Here is an 18,960-nt window from a genome sequence, read left to right as displayed (position 1 = left end):
ACCTTTTACACCACTGGTGTAATTTGAATAAAGAAGCAAAAAATAAACATCACAATAAAGTTTTTTGAAAAAAAACAGTTTATTTCTGACAATTTGTATTAACTGTATTTTTTTTTTTTAATTTTTTTTCTTAACTTTTTTTGTAACTTTTTTTGGTATTACCTTTTTGTTAACTTTTTTTTGGTATAATATTACTTTTTAATTTTTTTTGGTATATTACTTTTTTAATTTTTTTTTGGTATATTACAACAGAAAAATTACAAACTATGATACTGTTGGGTGGAGATAGTATTGGAGGGGGGGTTGACCACATCGAGGGGGGTAGGGGACTGGGGAGGGAGTTGGTGAGGACCAGAAGTGGAAGGGGGGTTTAACACATGTGGTTGGGACGGGAGTGGATGGACAGACGAGGTTTGTGGGTACATTGAAGGTGTATGTGGGGGTGGGTATGGCGAGGGCATTGGGGTATAATGCAATGGGGAAGGTAGGTACTGGGAAGAATGGAATGGGGAACTAGAGAAAGGAGAGGGAGTGGTAGGAGGAGGGACGGCTGTGTGATTGATGGTGGTGGAAGGATGGACGGGGGGAGGATGGACTGTGGAAGGATAGACAGGGGGAGGATGGACTGTGGAAGGATAGACAGGGGGAGGATGGACTGTGGAAGGATAGACAGGGGGAGGAAGAGATGCTTCAGCAAGCACTTCCACTAGAGCATTCTGACAGGCTTGCATCACACGCATCTGCTGGTGAGTACTTAAACCTTCCATTTGCCGGACAACAGAATGAAAAAAGGTATGTCTCGGTGTCTGGTTTGATTCTAAACTCATCTGTTCCATGTATCTTCTGAGTTCCATGATACTTTGATTGATCATGGTCAACCCAGAAGATAACCGTTGTCCATAAGTGTGGAAACCGTGTTGAACAGTTGAGTTTAGACTCAAACAGTCAGACAAGGTCATCCTTTCCTGACTCCTCAGACGCTGCCGGCCAGAACCAAAAGTTGGTCGAGATGTTGCGGCAGTGTCTGAGGGGTGGGGAACAGGGAACAAGTCGTCACCAGCAGCTTCATGTGATGAAGTCTGCCCTGCTGCTCCAGTGCTGGTGGAGGGGATAGAGGGATCAGACAAGAGGGTAGGTACAGAGGGGTCGGATACCTCGATGTGGTCACCGGGGGCGGTCTCACTAGGGATCACTCCAGAGGGACGCAACTGTGATGCAGACTCCCGAGTGCTGCAGATGGTGCTAAAAAAAAAAAAAAGAAGAAAAAAATGTATATTAAAAATATTGATATTTAATTTAAGTCTGCTGAAAAAAAAATTGGTTAAACATTTCTACTACAGGAATTGTTTGGGGAATATTTACCTTCTGCACGCCATTGTAGATCGCAGGAACGCCAGGGCTTGGTAGTTTTTGTACTGGGGTCCCCGGCGTCCTCCCGACGATCCACTCGGGGTCTGAATCTCTTTGTTGTAGTCCCTCTTGAAGCGATCCCGGAGCGACCGCCACCGTGTGATAACCCTGTCACCTGTGAAGCAAAAAAAAAAAAAAAAAAGGTTTAGTATTCAACACTTCACATGCTGGAAATATAAAGTTACTGAAGTTGTAATACTTACGCACAAAATCCCTGGCCCTCGCATTGAGTTCCTCCCAGTTGTCAATAACTGAAGAACAGACTTCATCCCAGAGCCGTCGTGTGGTTGGTTGGTCGGCATGAAGACGGTTTGCCATGTTCCACAGCGGCTCCCGGATTTCCACCTCATGGATGAGGTCATCACTATCAATAATGACACCCTCCTCCTGATGTCTGCGGGGAGCACGCTGTGAAACCTGTGAAGATAAAAAACAAAACAAAAAGCAAAAAATTACATTATATTCAAACACATGATGTTCATTTAAACAATTATCAAAATAGGGTTACTTACCGTTTGCCGACCACCAGAGGCATCACCTTGACGACCCTGGGATGTCCTGGGAGTCACTCTAGTGCGGGCACCGGATTCTGAAGACTGTGGGAAAAAAAAAAAAAAATGTTTGGATGGATGCAATTATGGTGTGCACTGTGATGAATGTTTGTGTTGGGTGTAGCATTATGTATCTGTGTATGTGCTAAACTTACAATCTGCGCACCCCCTCCGTGTGTCTCTCCACCCTGCACGTCTCCTCCTGGAAGCTCCTCTGAATCAGCTTCCTGTTAAAACATAATAGGATAGTGTTTTTAACCACAAAAAAATTATTTTAAATAAAAAATAAACAAAATTTTTTTTACCTCAGCTCGCTGATGATGTGAGGGGGAGCTTTCAGGAGAAGACATTACGGCTTGGGGCAGCTGTGTTGCTTCCTGAACTGATCTGCAAGTATAAACACACTTGTTAAGCTACTATACAAAGTATCATAATAAGCTTTCAGGCTTTTATACTTACAGGGAAAATGTTTGGCTGGCAGTATCTGCTTCGGCCTGGCTGGCAGTCTCTGTTGCGGTCTGGCTGGGCCTCTCTGCTGCAGCCTGGCTGGCAGTCTCTGTTGCGGTCTGGCTGGGCCTCTCTGCTGCAGCCTGGCTGGCAGTCTCTGTTGCGGTCTGGCTGGGCCTCTCTGCTGCAGCCTGGCTGGCTCTCTCTGCTGCTACCCTGCTGGTAGTGCTTGAAGTGATCTGCAAGTATAAAGAGACTTGTTAAGCTACTATACAAAGGATCATAATAAGCTTTCAGGTCTTTATACTTACAGGGAAACTAATGGTTGCCTGTACGCCGCGGTGTGGCTGTTCCTCTCTGCTGCGGTCAGGGTTGTTTCTGCTGCGGTCTGACCGGTCATGTCTGCTGCGTTGATCCCTGCTGCGGTCTGAATCTCTGCTACGGTTGGGCTGGCCGTGTCTGCCGGTATGGTGGCGCTTCATTGTGTGAACTGAAAGAAAATGATATGAAAGTTTTAAAAAAAAAACAAAAAAAAAAAAAAAAACCACATTTTGTATGTGTAATTCCCTGAAACTAATTATACGCAATTTTAAGTGTTTGCATGTCTACATTCCCTTATCTCAGAGTGTAACCAGTGATTGAAGGTGTCTAATATTTTGTGTAAACCTACTTTCTTTGTGTTTTGTAACTGAGTGTAACCAGTAATTGAAGGTGTGTAATTGCTGTGTATACCAGTTTGCATTCCCTGAAACTCTCACCGAGAGTGTAACCAGTGATTAAAGGTCTCACCGTGTAACCAGTGATTGAAGGCGTGTAGTGTGTAATTGGTGTGTATACCAGTGTTTGCATTCCCTGAAACTCTCAACAGAGTATGTAACCAGTGATTGAAGGTGTTTAATTTCTGTGTATACCCACTGTGTTTGCATGGTTTTGAATTCCCTGAAACTCAGTTGTGTATACCCATTTTTTCATGGTATGTTGCAATCTCACTTTTAACCACACTTGTATACCAGAACACTTCAATTACCTTTATGGTAACTTAATTTTACCTTTTTTAAAATGATACAAAGTAGATTTTTTCAAAACAATTTATTTTTTTTTTTTTTTTTATTATTTTTTTTTTTTCCAAAAAATAGGAGCTACTCTGCTCTTTATTTTAAATACCACAATACATGAAAAATAAAAAAACGCAAACACGCATAACACACAGCCAGGCTACACACTCCAGGTGTCTTGCAGGTGGAAGATTTGCAGCGGAGTTTGAAATTCTATCAGTCAGGCTGGTGTTTGATGTCTGGTTCGGTTTCTTCAGTGTGGCTGTTGCCAGATGTCTGGGCACAAACCACATACAATACCATTTAGGCCGGTTTCACATTTGCACTTTATAGCGCAGCGATGGCCTGCACACGTCCGCCACAAATCCCCACCTACTACTGCACATGAATGCTTGCGATCTGCGCACCCTATCTTTATCATAGGGTGCACAGATGGTGCGCTGGCAGGATTTTACAGTGTGCTGCGCACTTTTGAAGGTGTGCCGTGCGCGCCAAAATGCAACATGCTGCGTTTGGCGCGCAAGGGCACACCTTCAAAAGTGCGCAGCACATGGTAAAATCCTGCCAGCGCACCATCTACGCACCCTATGATAAAGATAGGGTGCGCAGATCGCAAGCATTCATGTGCGCTAGTAGGCGGGGATTAGTGGCGGACGTGTGCAGGAAATAGCTGCGCTATAAAGTGCAAATGTGAAACCGGCCTAAATGGTATTGTATGTGGTGTTATTGGGCACAGACATCTACATTAAAACACCAGCCTGACTGATACAGTCAGGTTGGTGTTTGATGTAGATGTCTGTGCCCAATAACACCACATACAATACCATTTAGGCCGGTTTCACATTTGCACTTTATAGCGCAGCTATTTCCTGCACACGTCCGCCACTAATCCCCGCCTACTAGCGCACATGAATGCTTGCAATCTGCGCACCCCATACTAAAGATAGGGTGTGCAGATCGCAAGCGTCCATGTGTGCTAGTAGGCAGTGATGACCAGATGGGACGGGGATTAGTGGTGGACGTGTGCAGGTTATCCCTGCGCTATAAAGTGCAAATATGAAACCAGCCTTTACACCACACAATCACAGCAAGAAATACAATATTAAAGTTGTATGAAAATAACATGCAGTACACATGCAACAGAAAAAAAAAAAAAAAATGCAACACACACACACACACACACACACACACACACACACACACACTCCAGGGGTCTTGCAGGTGGTAGACTTGCAGCTGTGCAGACAGGTTTTATAGCTCTAGTTGAATCTTCTGTCAGGCAGGCTGGAGTCTGATATCTTGCTTGGAGTATTCAATGTTGCTGGTGCCGGATTGTCTGGGCCCAATTACACCACATACAATACACCACTCAATCGCAGCAATCACAGCATAAAAAATACAATATAATTACAGTTGTATGAAAATAAAAAGCAGTACACATGCAACAGAAAAAAAAAAAAAAAAAATGGAACGAAAAAAAAAAAAAAAAATGCACACACAGGCCACACACATACACACACACACGCTCCAGGGGTCTTGCAGGTGGTAGACAGGTTTTATAGCTCTAGTTGAATCTTCTGTCAGGCAGGCTGGAGTCTGATATCTTGCTTGGAGTATTCAATGTTGCTGGTGCCGGATTGTCTGGGCCCAATTACACCACATACAATACACCACTCAATCGCAGCAATCACAGCATAAAAAATACAATATAATTACAGTTGTATGAAAATAAAAAGCAGTACACATGCAACAGAAAAAAAAAAAAAAAAAATGGAACGAAAAAAAAAAAAAAAAATGCACACACAGGCCACACACATACACACACACACGCTCCAGTGGTCTTGCAGGTGGTAGACAGGTTTTATAGCTCTAGTTGAATCTTCTGTCAGGCAGGCTGGAGTCGGATATCTTGCTTGGAGTATTCAGTGTTGCTGGTGCCGGATTGTCTGGGCCCAATTACACCACATACAATACACCACTCAATCGCAGCAATCACAGCATAAAAAATACAATATAATTACAGTTGTATGAAAATAAAAAGCAGTACACATGCAACAGAAAAAAAAAAAAAAAAATGGAACGAAAAAAAAAAAAAAAAAAATGCACACACAGGCCACACACATACACACACACGCTCCAGGGGTCTTGCAGGTGGTAGACTTGCAGATGGGCAGACAGGTTTTATAGCTCTAGTTGAATCTTCTGTCAGGCAGGCTGGAGTCGGATATCTTGCTAGGAGTATTCAGTGTTGCTGGTGCCGGATTGTCTGGGCCCAATTACACCACATACCATACACCACTCAATCGCAGCAATCACAGCATAAAAAATACAATATAATTACAGTTGTATGAAAATAAAATGCAGTACACAAGCAACAGAAAAAAAAAAATATAAAAAAAAAAAAATAGACATGCAACACTCACAGACCACACACACACACACACACACACACACACACACACACACACACGCTACACACTTGCAGGCCATACACAGAAATGTCATAGGTATACTCACACTAAAGCTGGTACTGGCAGGCCTCTTGATAGCTGTGGCTGCAGGCTTGGTGGGTGTCTGGCAGGCTGGGTGGTCTGGCAGGCTTGGTGGCTGTCTTGCAGGCTTGGTGGCTGTCTTGCAGGCTTGGTGGCTGTCTTGCAGGCTTGGTGGTGGTCTGGCTGGCTTGCTGTCTGGCTGCTACTGCATGTCTGGGCCCAATTAGCCCATCTTATATAGTTTTGGGACTGTCTGGAAAAGTATCTTTTTTTCTGGGCATGCGCAGTGCGATTTTGCGGATCCTGCCGGCGGATTCCGCAAAATGGCGGATCTCGGCGGATCCGCCGCCCATAGGGCCCCATTCTACCGCATGGCTGATGACGGCGGATCCGCCGTCATCCGCCATTTTGACGGCGAAAAAAAACGTTACATTCTCCGTCCCCCTCAGACAGAATCCGCAAAGAATTTTGCGGATCCGCCGAATATCGGACGCAACGGACGACCATCCGTCAAAATCCGCCACTAATGTATCCCAATGGGGAAATTGGCGGATCCGCAACAAGAAAAAGCGGATCCGCCAATTTCAAATTTTGGCGGATTGTGACTGATGGCAAAAAACTGAAGTGTGAAAGAGGCCTTAACTGTAATTGAAGCGACTAGGAGCTGAGCTGCAGTCCTCTGCAATAGGCCGGGGTCACACTTGTGTATGGCACCCGATGTGAGAGCATCGGATATAATATGCTAATGACCCTCGCAGGAGCCGAGTATCATGCGTCTGTGCTACGAGCATCTCGCACAGAGCATATCGGAGCACAGCTGCAGAGGAGGCAGAGAAACTAATTTCTCCATCTCCTCCATTGCCGGCATCAGCGTATAGCGCACAGCACTCGGATGATATCCGAGTGATATGCGCTGTGTCACTCGCATCCATAGACTTATAAGGGTGCGAGTGAGCCGAGACTCGGCCGAGTGTCGGTGAAAATCGCAGCATGCTGCGATTTCACTCGGATGCTGAAAACGGCCGAGAAGAATAACATTTATGAGAGCTGCCCCATAGATGAATTCTGGCCCGAGTGCTATGCGATGTTTTATCGTATAGCACTCGTCCGTATTCCTCGCAAGTGTGACCCCGGCCATAGAGTTGATTAAGGCTGATTGGTCGGGCTGTCAGGTGTCGGATCCCCACCAATATGATATTGATGCCTTATCATAAGGATATGTCATCACTATCATAAGTATGGATGCGCCCTTTATTTTATGACATATAAAAGTAAAACATAACGGGTTGCAAAACAATTGGGACCATTCTTAAAGGGAACCTGTCAGTAGGATTGTGCACAGTAACGTACAGACAGTGTCAGGTCGGCGCCGTTATACCGAATAAAATGATACCTTGGTTGCTGAAATCCGTCTTGTGGTTGTTGTTTAATCTTTATTTTCAGTTTTGAGTTAATGATATGCTCATGTGTCAGGGCGGCCTGTGGGGGTCTTCATGTGGTGCACTGATTACGTATTAATCAGTATGGCTTCTAACAGTGCACTGATTCCTCACTGACCTGCCCCCTAGTTTACATAATGAATATTATACATACATACTAAAAAACATCTGCACGGCAGCACAATCATATATGTAATATGTTTATAATTAATGCGGTTGAGGTTATCCTGATATTTACAAAAAAAAATTCCATTTGAAAATGGGGCCCACCGCACCTGTGCAGTAGCAGCTATCGGTGTATATAGTGTATATATATTTACTTCTCCCAAATAGCCCCTATTCTCTGGAATTCTTTGCCCCAACAAGTCCGACTATCAACCACATTTGGATCCTTCAGACAGAACCTGAAAACCCACCTCTTCAAGAAAGCCTACAGCCTGCAATGACCCCGCTACCTCCTTCTCTCTCACCACTACCGGTGATATCACCTCAACCAACACCGGAACTGCTGCAACCCACCAACCTACTGTCTCCTTCCCCACCATCCTGTAGCATGTAAGCCCGAAAGGGCAGGGTCCTCTCTCCCCTCTGTACCAGTCTGTCATTGTTAGTTTGTTTACTGTAAGTGATATCTGTAATTCGTATGTAACCCCTTCTCATGTACAGCACCATGGAATCAATGGTGCTATATAAATAAATAATAATAATATAGAGGTGATCAGATAGCTGCTACTGCACAGGTGCCAGTGAGAAAAAGAAAATCTTCCTCCAAGATGGCACCAATGGCGCATGTGCAGTAGCAGCTATCTGATCACCTTTACACCGATAGCTGCTAATGTGAAGATGCGGTGGGCGCCATTTTCAAATGGATTTTTTTTTATAAATATCAGGATAACCTCAACCACATTAATTATAAACACAGTACACATGCGATTATGCTGCCGCGCAGGTGTCACGGCTGGCACCTGCTTGCAGGAGGGTTTGTTTTTTGGTATGTATATAGAATATTCATTATGTAAACTAGGGGGCAGGTCAGTGAGGGATCAGTGCTCTGTCAGAAGCCATACAGATGAATACCTAATCAGAGCACCACATGAAGCCCCTCAAACCCCACACACACAGTCCGCCCCCGAGCACAAGCATATCATTAACTCAAAACTGAAAATAAGCATTAAACAACAACCACAAGACGGATTTCATCAACCAAGGTATCATTTTAATCAGTATAACGGTGCCGTCCTGACACTGTCTGTAGGTTACTGTGCACAATCTTGCTGATGGGTTCCCTTTAAAAATAAATTGGGGTTTTAACAACTCCTTTAATTTTACTGGGTCACCTAAAGAATCTTAAAGTAATTATACAAGCATGAACTTCCATTTAGGCTTCTTTTATGTGGTCAATATAGACTCGCAATGTGTTCTATATAAAGGAGCTTCAATATTGTGAGCAGGGATATCCATATTTTAACTATAGAGACATTTTTAAGACACACGTACAGTTATTTGCAAAATTGTAGTAGTCTAACATCACGAAAGTGTTTAATTAATGTTTTTGGCAGAAAAGATTATACAACTTGGGAAAAAATATATGACTAGGTGTAGGCAAGTAATGGGCAACCAAAACAATCAACAGTCATGGCAAGCACATTCTAATTAATAGCAGTTAGTGAGGAAATTAATTCTGTGAAAAAACAGGTGTCAATTATAGCCCGTATTTAAAGGAGGGGAGCAAATGTTGTACCTTCTGGTTTTAACCCTTGCTCAGTGAGTAAAATGAGTCGTTCCAGACATTGTACCAAAGGAGAAAGAACTCTGATCAAGAAGCTGATTGGCGAGGGGAAAACATATAAAGAAGTGCAGAAAATAATTGGCTGCTCAGCTAAAAAGATTTCCAAAGCTTTAAAATGGCAAACAAAACCTGAAACACGTAGTAGGAAAAGAAATACTACCATCCATATAGATCATAGAATCACAAGAATGGCAAAGAAGCATTCAATGATCAGATCCATTAAGATCAAAAAAGATCTTCAGTGAACTGTGAGTCTTGGAACCATATGAAGATGCCTAGATGAAGCCAAACTGTTTGCAAGAAACCCTCGTAAAGTACATATTGAACATATTGACTGACCTAAAGAGAAGTGGCGCAGCATTCTATGGACATAAGAGCAATATTGTTCTTATTTGATCTAAAGGCCGCAGACAGTTTGAGATGACCCATAAACACTGAATTCAAGCCACGGTACACTGTGAAGACTGTAAAACGTGGAGGTGCAGGTATAATGGTTTGGAGATGTTTTTCATACTATGGAGTTGGGCTCAATTATCACATCACCAGGCACCATGGACCAGTTTGAATATATAGAAATACTGGAAGAGGTCATTTTGCCTTATGCTGAAGAAGAAATGGCCTTGAAATGGATGTTTTAGGAAAATAATGACCCCAAACACAACAGCAAGTGGGCAACATCCTTGTTCCAGACCAACAAGAATGATGTCATGAAGTGGCCAGCCCAATCCCTAGACCGCAATCCGATTGAGAATTTGAGTAGTGACATCAAAAATGCTGTTTTTGATACAAAGGCTAACAATGCAAAAGAACTGTGGAATGTAGTCCGGTCAGCTTCGGCTGGAATATCTGTTTGCAAGTGTAAGTTGTCTTAATGCTACACAGTTGTAAAGCAATTACCAGAAATAAAGGTTATATAACTAAATATTAGTTCAGTGATTAACAGAAAAGCTAAGTCTGGAAACCAATTTCAATTTATACCGTAAGTGTTCCAGTTGGTAAAAGTAAATGCAGACATTGCTACTTTTTTAACAGCCTATTCCTTTTTTCTTCACTTTCAATCTAAAAACTGATATTTTGTTCATTTTTTTCATTTGGAATTGAATGTGCAGCTCCCAGTGCCTTTGTACATATGGAAATAAATGTTATTATGAGTATTGAGCTTTTTTCTCAGTTTCTTTCAACACACTTATTATTTCAATACATAGTATTACCATTTAATCATAGTTTCATAGCTACTATCACAGCAATAAGAGCAATAGCATCTGGGAAGTGTCTGTGCAGCTCAGTAGATGACCTGACGCAGTGAATGATAGAGATAACATAGGACTAATAATATAGCACTGATGGTTCTACATCCGGCATTTGTACTACATGTCTAATATTTTCTACTGTTTATTACAATTATCTTGTCCTCTGACTTTCTCAGAGCAAAATGGACATCTACAACAAGTTCTGTCTCAGCTGCAGTGTCAACTACTTGAGAAGGTGCAGGAAATCCATAATCTGCAAGCCAAAGTATCAGATTTTTTAATTTTAACAGCTGCAAAGCATGTCCCTCAGGGAGAGGACACCAGAAGAGAAAGAGCCCAGGTAAAAATGCTGACTCCGATAAACAAATATTTGACATGAGTGCAAAAGTTTGAATCTATTAGACTGGGTCCACCTTATGTCTGTGCCCCCGTTGGGCACATACAGTCAGGAGCAGTGGCGTAACTGGAGTCTGATTGTCCCCGGTGCAAGATTTTGATTGGGCCACCCAACTTCCGCTGAAATATATATATGTCCCTTGTGCACTAACCTGGTATATATTTCCCCCGTCCTGGTATATATACTGAGCTTTTTTGAAAATAAGCCTTTAAAGGGAACCTGGCAGCAGAAAATTACCTACTGTAGCAACCTATTCACTTGCAGGCAATAGCATGGTAATAACAATGGAGTTAATAGTTAAACAATATGTTTTGAACTTTTGACATAATTTTGAATGTAAACCTTTCCTCCATGTGTGTAAAACTGTGATACCAAGTCATTGAGGGGGGAGAGCATCCTGGCCAAATCATTGAGGGGGCAAGCATCCTGGCCAAGTCATTGAGGGGGGTGAGCATCCTGGCCAAATCATTGAGGGGGCAAGTATCCTGGCCAAGTCATTGAGGGGGGCGAGCATCCTGGCCAAGTCATTGTGTTATCATTTGAAAACACTCCAATTCCCGTTGATTGATCACTCTGACCTGGTGACTCCGATAAACAAAAATGTTTGACATGAGTGCAAAAGTTTGAATCTATTAGACTGGGTCCACCTTTTGACTGTGCCCCCGTTGGGCACATACAGTCAGGAGCAGTGGCGTAACTGGAGTCTGATTGTCCCCGGTGCAAGATTTTGATCGGGCCACCCAACTTCCGCTGATATATATATATATGTCCCTTGTGCATTAACCTGGTATATATTTCCCCTGTCCTGGTATATATACTGAGCTCCTTCATTTTAATGGTGTTTATTCTTTTTGGCAGAACAGGAGTTAATCGGCCATGTTGGAAAGCCCTGCGCTCTCAGCAGAGCTCAGCTATCCATTTCCTTTCCGTTTATAATCTGGCTCCTGATTTATATCCATGTCAGAGCTAGCATTTGTTGCATGGCTTAGGAGGAGAGGTGTTCATATGAGGAGTTCTGAAGGAGTTATCTGTGACTGTTGTGTGGTTTGTAAGTGTGGTAATTCCCTTCCCTCCTCTACTTTAGCTTATTCCCCTTCCTCCACTCCCCAGTGCATTCCTTTGTTATATGTGAATGAATATTTTTTATGCCTGGTATTTTGTTTTACCTTGTTTGTTTCGCCTTTGTTGAGTTGGTGTACTGCAGTGCACAGTAGCGCCCCTCTACCCTGGGTGGGGGGAAGAGAACAGACGGAGGACCAACTCAAGAGATAAGGCAAGGGTGGCAGCCCCTGGCATCTTCACCTTCAGAAGTATCCCGGGGATTAGGTCAAGCTAGGGCGCCCCCTCTTGTCAGGGACAGGGAAGTAGTCCATAGTCCTGGGTCACTCGACAGCTGTGTTGTGACATAGGGACTCTATTTTCATCAACTTGGCGAGTGCCGCTTTCCTCATTCTTCTGTCCGCAGTGTTTCATGATTGCTTTCCAGCTGAGCACTATATAACTGTTGATAAGCCAATTGCAGTTCTCAAATCTGGCTGTTTTACTAACACATAAGCACCACAGTCACTAGTGCCACACACTAAATAAAAATAATAATAAAGTGCGTTCGCCACTCGGGGTCCACCGTGCAGTAGGTGATATAACCGCTGCTAAGTGGTGGCAGGAGCAATATGGCGGGAATGCGCACAGGGTTAAACTTCACCATGGTGCGCAGAGCAATCTCAGTTAATTCACAGAGATGCCAAATAAGTACAAACACAAAAGACTGAGCCTGTTGAGGTCACAGTACTCAGTAAAAACGCACACACGGTATCAGGTCACAGGAGTAGCCAAAGACGGCGGCACTACGTCCGTCTAGACCTACCGCGTGCGGAGCGTCACAACTGCGGACGCAAAGGGGCTGCTACTGCAGCGCAATGTCATGGGGGCTTAGTTCAACTAAGGCTGAAATACCCGGGGTCCCTGTGGTGTCCCTTTTACTAGGGGAAACCCTGTCTGACCCTCAACCCAGAGTTTTTGCTGAAGGTGCAAATGCCTGAGCCTCCGACCTTTCCTTATCTCCTGCTCAGCCCTGCACTTAACCCTCCACCCAGTGAGGAGTCACACCACCAAAGCCCCCACACAAATAATGACAGACAGGGAGAACTTAAACTGCACTGCGCCGCACACACACAGGAATAAACAGTAATGTGAACAGGGCACAACTAAATACAAATATGGGAAGGAGAAAGGATAACGACGGATCATACGACACCAGATATGAATCTCTCTCTCTTGAACACCTCCACTCCAGACCGGAACCACTTGGTATGAAGCACAAGCTATAATCGGCGACGCCCATATGCCAGTATGACTATTTAAAGACCGTGGGTGTGACTATCCTTCCAACCTGGTCTCCAGCAGGATTAACCCCTGAGAGCCTGAAGATCAAGACGGCGCCACTGAGGCTATAGTGGCTGGAGGTGGAACTACCTCTGCCTGCCGGACGCTGTGGTGTGAACAGCGTCCGACATGACAGTACCCCGTCTTCTACGAGGGACCCCAGGGCCCTCAAGACTCATAGGACCCGGCTTGTCCGGATGACGACGGTGAAAAGAACTGACCAGCCGATCCGCATGTATGTCTGAGGCTGGAACCCAAGACCTCTCCTCCGGACCATACCCCCGCCAGTGCACCAAATACTGAAGAGTACGGCGTACTACTCGAGAGTCCACTACCTTGGCGACCTCGAACTCTAAATCGCCATCCACCATGACTGGAGGTGGCATCGGCGTCGTGTCCACCAAGCCTACCACCTTTTTCAATAAAGCCCTGTGAAAAACGTTATGTATTCTGTACACCGCAGGAAGTTCCAACCGATAAGCCACTGGGTTAATGATGGCAGAAATCCTAAAAGGCCCAATAAACCTTGGACCCAGTTTTAAAGATGGGATTTTGAGTTTTATGTTCTTCGTAGCTAACCACACTCATTCACCCACACACAGGTCCGGACCTGGCACGCGTCTACTGTCAGCCACCCGTTTGTACCTGGCACTCATGCTCAACAAACGCTGTTTCACCCGCCTCCAGACTGATGACAATTGGGCTCCTAGCTGATCCTCCTCCGGGACACCCCCGGAGTCACCCTGACGTAAGGTACAAAACTGAGGATGTTGACCGTACACACAAAAGAATGGAGACTCTCCTGATGACTCTTGGCGGTGATTATTTAACGCGAATTGGGCCAGAGGAAGGAAAGTAGACCAATCCTCCTGGTTGTCGGACACAAAGCATCTTAAATACTGTTCTAGATTTTGGTTCATGCGCTCAGTTTGTCCATTAGACTGTGGATGAAACGCAGATGAATGTGACAACTTGATCCCCAACCTTGAGCAAAAAGCTTTCCAAAACCTCGCCACAAATTGCGTACCCCTATCAGATACTATGTCAGACGGTACTCCGTGGAGTCTGACCACCTCCTTCACAAATACCTGAGCCAACGTCTTAGCATTGGGCAAAGAAGACAACGCCACAAAATGCGCCATCTTTGAAAAACGGTCAACTACCACCAGGATGACCGTGTTCCCTGCCGAGGCTGGCAAGTCAGTGATAAAATCCATGGAGATTTCTGTCCATGGCCTATTGGGTACCCCCAGAGGCTGTAGCGTGCCAGCAGGACGGGTTCGGGGTGACTTAGCCCTAGCGCACGTGATGCAAGCTGCCACGTACGAGACCACGTCCTGCCGGATTTTGGGCCACCAGAAACGACGCGATACCAGCTCTAAGGTGCCCTTCACCCCTGGGTGACCAGCCAGTACCGAATCGTGGTGTTCCTTCAACACCTTAAGCCAAAGATGCAGGGGTACAAATGATTTGTTGGCGGGAAGACCTGGTGGTACCTCCTCTTGGGCCTCGGCAATCTCCGCCTCTACCTCAGTCGTGAGAGCCGAGACCACTACCCCTTTCTGAAGGATGGGTACCGGCTCTTCCCGAGGTTCTCCCCCCAGAAAACACCTAGACAAAGCATCCGCCTTGGTGTTTTTAGCCCCGGGACGGTACATCACAAGAAAATTGAAACGAGTAAAAAACAATGCCCAGCGAGCCTGCCTAGGAGACAGACGCTTGGCCGACTCCATGTAGAGCAGATTCTTATGGTCGGTGATAACTGTGACCTGGTGAGCCGCCCCCTCCAAGAAGTGTCGCCATTCCTCAAAAGCCAGTTTGATGGCCAACAACTCCCTGTTGCCGATATCATAATTCCGTTCGGCCGGCGACAGCTTCTTGGAGAAGTAGGCGCATGGATGCATCTCGCTCAAGGACGAGCCTTGAGACAGTACTGCCCCCACTCCCACCTCCGACGCATCAACCTCTACCACAAAAGGTTTAGACACGTCTGGTTGCACCAGAATGGGGGCTGAAGCAAAACTATTCTTCAGATGCTCAAATGCACGTATAGCCACCTCAGGCCAGTTCGCCAGATCGGCACCCTTTTTTGTCATGTCCGTGAGCGGTTTGGCGACAGTCGAAAAGTGTTTTATAAATTTCCTATAATAATTCGCAAACCCAAGGAACCGCTGGAGTGCTTTCAGACTCTCCGGCCTCTCCCATTGCAGCACCGCTTGCACCTTAGCGGTGTCCATTTTAAAACCGGCTGCGGACACAATATATCCCAAAAAGGGCAACTCCTGGACAAAAAATAAACATTTTTCCAGCTTAGCATAGAGCTGGTTCTCCCGAAGCAACTGTAACACCTGCCTAACCTGCTCCAAATGAGTGTCCCGATCGCTAGAATAAATGAGGATATCATCCAGGTATACAATCACAAATCTCCCCAGGACATGAGCAAATACATCATTAATAAAATGTTGGAAAACGGCAGGCACGGTGGTCAACCCAAACGGCATAACCAGACTCTCAAAATGACCCTCAGGAGTGTTAAACGCCGTCTTCCACTCATCCCCCTGACGGACCCTTATGAGGTTATACGCCCCCCTGAGGTCCAGCTTGGAAAACCATTTCGCCCCCGCTACCTGGTTGAACAAATCCGGGATCAACGGCATTGGGTAGGGATCACGGATAGTAATCTGGTTTAACTCTCGGAAATCCAGACACGGGCGTAACCCCCCATCTTTCTTCTTAATGAAGAAAAACCCCGCGGCTACAGGCGAGGACGAAGGCCGGATGTGACCTTTGCTCAGACTCTCCGCGATGTAGTCTTTCAGAGCTTGTCTCTCAGGACCAGAAATATTAAACATCCTGGCCTTAGGTAATTTGGCCCCAGGTTTTAACCTAATCGCACAGTCATAGGCTCTATGTGGAGGCAGTTCTGAGCAACCCTTCTCAGAGAAAACATCCGCGAAATCCTGCAAAGCCTCCGGCAGGCTGGGCGTCACGGCGGACACACATGTGGCCAAGCAATTGTCTTGGCAGAAACCACTCCATTGTACTATGTCCTGAGTTTTCCAATCAATTACCGGGTTGTGCCTGGACAGCCATGGAAAACCCAGGACCATTTGAGCTGGGAGATTATGGAGGACCCTACATGTAACCGACTCAGAATGTAGGACCCCAATGTGGAGTTTCACCTCTGCCACAAACTCAGTAATCTCCCCTTGAGGGAGGGGAACAGCATTAATGGTCACCACCTGTATGGGGTGAGGAAGTTTTTCGATCTTAAACCCGGCGGTGTGTGCAAACTCCTCATCAATGAGATTGGTGGCGGAACCGCTATCCACAAACACTGATATAGGTAGCTCTCTGCCGGCGATAATAACCTTGGCAGGGAGCATACATTGAGATACCATCATGGAGGATATGCATACGCTCAGTTGGGTCTCCTCCATACCCTCTGAGCTTAACAGTTTTCCGCCGGTGTGACCCTCTTAGGTAGTACCGGGCAAACGTTAACATAATGACCTCCTTTACCACAGTAGAAACATGCTCCGGGCTTCCGGAATCCCGGAGCGCGAGGCTGAACCTGTGCCACGCCAGCAATCTGCATAGGTTCAGGGGACTCATCTACTTCAACCACACCTGCACCTCTGTTTTCCCCCAGAGGTAGCGTCTCCTGTGCCCCCTGACGAAAACGGCGCTCAATACGTATCACCAAACTCATGGCAGACTCCAATGATGCCGGAGTCTCATACATCAGGAGGGCTTGTTTCACCCTCCCTGATACCCCATGAATAAACTGGCTCCGCAGTGCTGGGTCATTCCACTGTGTGTCTACAGCCCAGCAGCGAAATTCCGAACAATAGTCTTCTGCCAAGCGCTCCCCCTGGCGGAGGGCGCGGATTTTAGATTCCGCTAGAGCCAGTCGGTCAGGGTCATCGTAAATGAGCCCGAGGGCAGAAAAAACATTATCGACCGAATGAAATGTAGCAGAGTCAGCTGGTAAGGAAAATGCCCATGCTTGGGGGTTACCACTCAGTAATGACAACACCAGCCCTACTCGCTGGGCCTCATTACCTGAGGATATTGGCCGCATGCGGAAGTATAATTTGCAGGCCTCCCGAAATACGACAAATTTGCTGCGATCGCCTGAAAATCGTTCTGGCAGCGGAAACTTCGGCTCTGCACCGATACCTGCAGATGCCGTTTGCACCTTTGCTACTACCAGGCCCTGCTGCTGAACTGCCCCTTTCAACTCGGAGACCTGTATGGACAGCGCCGCCAACTGGCGGGTTATGGAATCTAATGGATCCATGGACTCCTGAAAAAATGTGGGCCGATTATAATGTCACGGGGGCTTAGTTCAACTAAGGCTGAAATACCCGGGGCCCCTGTGGTGTCCCTTTTACTAGGGGAAACCCTGTCTGACCCTCAACCCAGGGTTTTTGCTGAAGGTGCAAATGCCTGAGCCGCCGACCTTTCCTTATCTCCTGCTCAGCCCTGCACTTAACCCTCCACCCTCCACCCAGTGATGAGTCACACCACCAAAGCCCCCACACAAATAATGACAGACAGGGAGAACTTAAACTGCACTGCGCCGCACACACACAGAAATAAACAGTAATGTGAACAGGGCACAACTAAACACAAATATGGGAAGGAGAAAGGATAACGACGGATCATACGACACCAGATATGAATCTCTCTCTCTTGAACACCTCCACTCCAGACCGGAACCACTTGGTATTAAACACAAGCTATAATCGGCGACGCCCATATGCCAGTATGACTATTTAAAGACCGTGGGCGTGACTAACCTTCCAACCTGGTCTCCAGCAGGATTAACCCCTGAGAGCCTGAAGATCAAGCTGGCGCCACTGAGGCTATAGTGGCTGGAGGTGGAACTACCTCTGCCTGCCGGACGCTGTGGTGTGAACAGCGTCCGACATGACACGCAGCGTGGACACTGCCGCTAAACGACAAGGCTAAGGCGCAAGCGCAATGTCGGACGCTAGCAGCTGTGGATGTTGCAGCAGAGGATCGCTGGCGCTGATTCTAACTCAGTCCCTAACCACATACGTAATATCAGAGGGAAGGGGTTTTTTAATGAGTCATTCACCAGAATCATACATCCGTCCTCATACACACAGCAGCAAGCAAGTCTATACTAGCGCATGACGAAACAGCCATGCGCGCCTTTTATAGCAGCCGGGACCTTCCGCAAGCTTCCAGATTCCTGAGATGGACCAATGAGATCTGGAGCGGGACCTGAGCACATGACTCCCGATCTCCAATGGGAGATCGTCCCATGAGCATGCTCAGTTGGAGGACAGAAGGACTTAAGGCCCCTTTACATTTAGCGATGCACCAGCGATCCCGACCATGATACGACCCGGTCAGGATCGCTAGTGCATCGCTAAATGGTCGCTAGTGAGCTGCCACACAGGCAAATCTCACAGCAATGTAGCGACGCAGCAGCGGTCGTTACTTATCTTTCAGACACTGCGATCCTGACGTCCTCTGTCCGCGTCCACGCGACGCTTGTCGGCGCCAGCAGGAAGCCCAGCAGGAAGCGCCCGACGAGAAATGGACCCGGCCGATCTCGCGCGATCAGCGACAGACAGTGGGGGAGCCGGTCGGAGGTAAGTATCACACATAGCAATATCGCTAGCGATATCACTGCTGCGTCACAAAATCGGTGACGCTATGTGTAAAGGCCCCTTTAGCCTCAGGAGAGATTTGCTGCAAGGCAATCTCCCC

The 18,960-nt window shown here is 46.2% G+C and overlaps 2 protein-coding genes across 3 annotated transcripts in view; one reads left to right on the top strand and one right to left on the bottom strand.

Moving 5' to 3' along the window:
- RPGRIP1 (RPGR interacting protein 1) overlaps positions 1-18,960 on the top strand; it is a 95,710-nt gene that overhangs the window by 49,808 nt on the left and 26,942 nt on the right. The window contains exon 13 of the mRNA XM_073575536.1: positions 10,610-10,773. Coding sequence (XP_073431637.1) covers positions 10,610-10,773 — 164 coding nt within the window. The remainder of the gene's footprint in view (positions 1-10,609; positions 10,774-18,960) is intronic.
- Positions 61-6,591, bottom strand: LOC141089167 (uncharacterized). Of its 2 annotated transcripts, XM_073575491.1 has the most exons (6): positions 5,981-6,591; positions 2,421-2,898; positions 2,267-2,348; positions 1,614-2,188; positions 1,363-1,525; positions 61-1,242 (listed from the first exon to the last, which is right to left on the bottom strand). In XM_073575491.1, exons 4-6 carry the CDS (start codon positions 1,726-1,728, stop codon positions 258-260), a joined length of 1,263 nt encoding a protein of 420 aa, XP_073431592.1. In that variant the 5' UTR covers positions 1,729-2,188; positions 2,267-2,348; positions 2,421-2,898; positions 5,981-6,591; the 3' UTR covers positions 61-257. The 2 variants fall into 2 exon arrangements, with proteins under 2 accessions (XP_073431592.1, XP_073431591.1); XM_073575490.1 differs by having other exon boundaries at positions 1,614-2,647; positions 2,720-2,898.

Source organism: Dendrobates tinctorius, unplaced genomic scaffold, assembly GCF_039654945.1.
Source record: "Dendrobates tinctorius isolate UK_male_01 unplaced genomic scaffold, ASM3965494v1 ptg000044l, whole genome shotgun sequence".
In the NCBI taxonomy this organism is placed as follows: Eukaryota; Metazoa; Chordata; class Amphibia; order Anura; family Dendrobatidae; genus Dendrobates; species Dendrobates tinctorius.
The sequence above is the reverse complement of the archived record's forward strand: the minus strand, read 5'-3'. Positions and strand labels throughout refer to the sequence as shown.

Coding starts and splice junctions, on each gene's coding strand:
- LOC141089167 (XM_073575491.1), bottom strand. CDS start 1,728: ATGGCAAACCGTCTTCATGCCGACCAACCAACCACACGACGGCTCTGG. Junction 1,526..1,613: donor GAGGGCCAGGGATTTTGTGC/GTAAGTATTACA, acceptor TTTGCTTCACAG/GTGACAGGGTTATCACACGG. Junction 1,243..1,362: donor TCTACAATGGCGTGCAGAAG/GTAAATATTCCC, acceptor TTTTTTTTTTAG/CACCATCTGCAGCACTCGGG.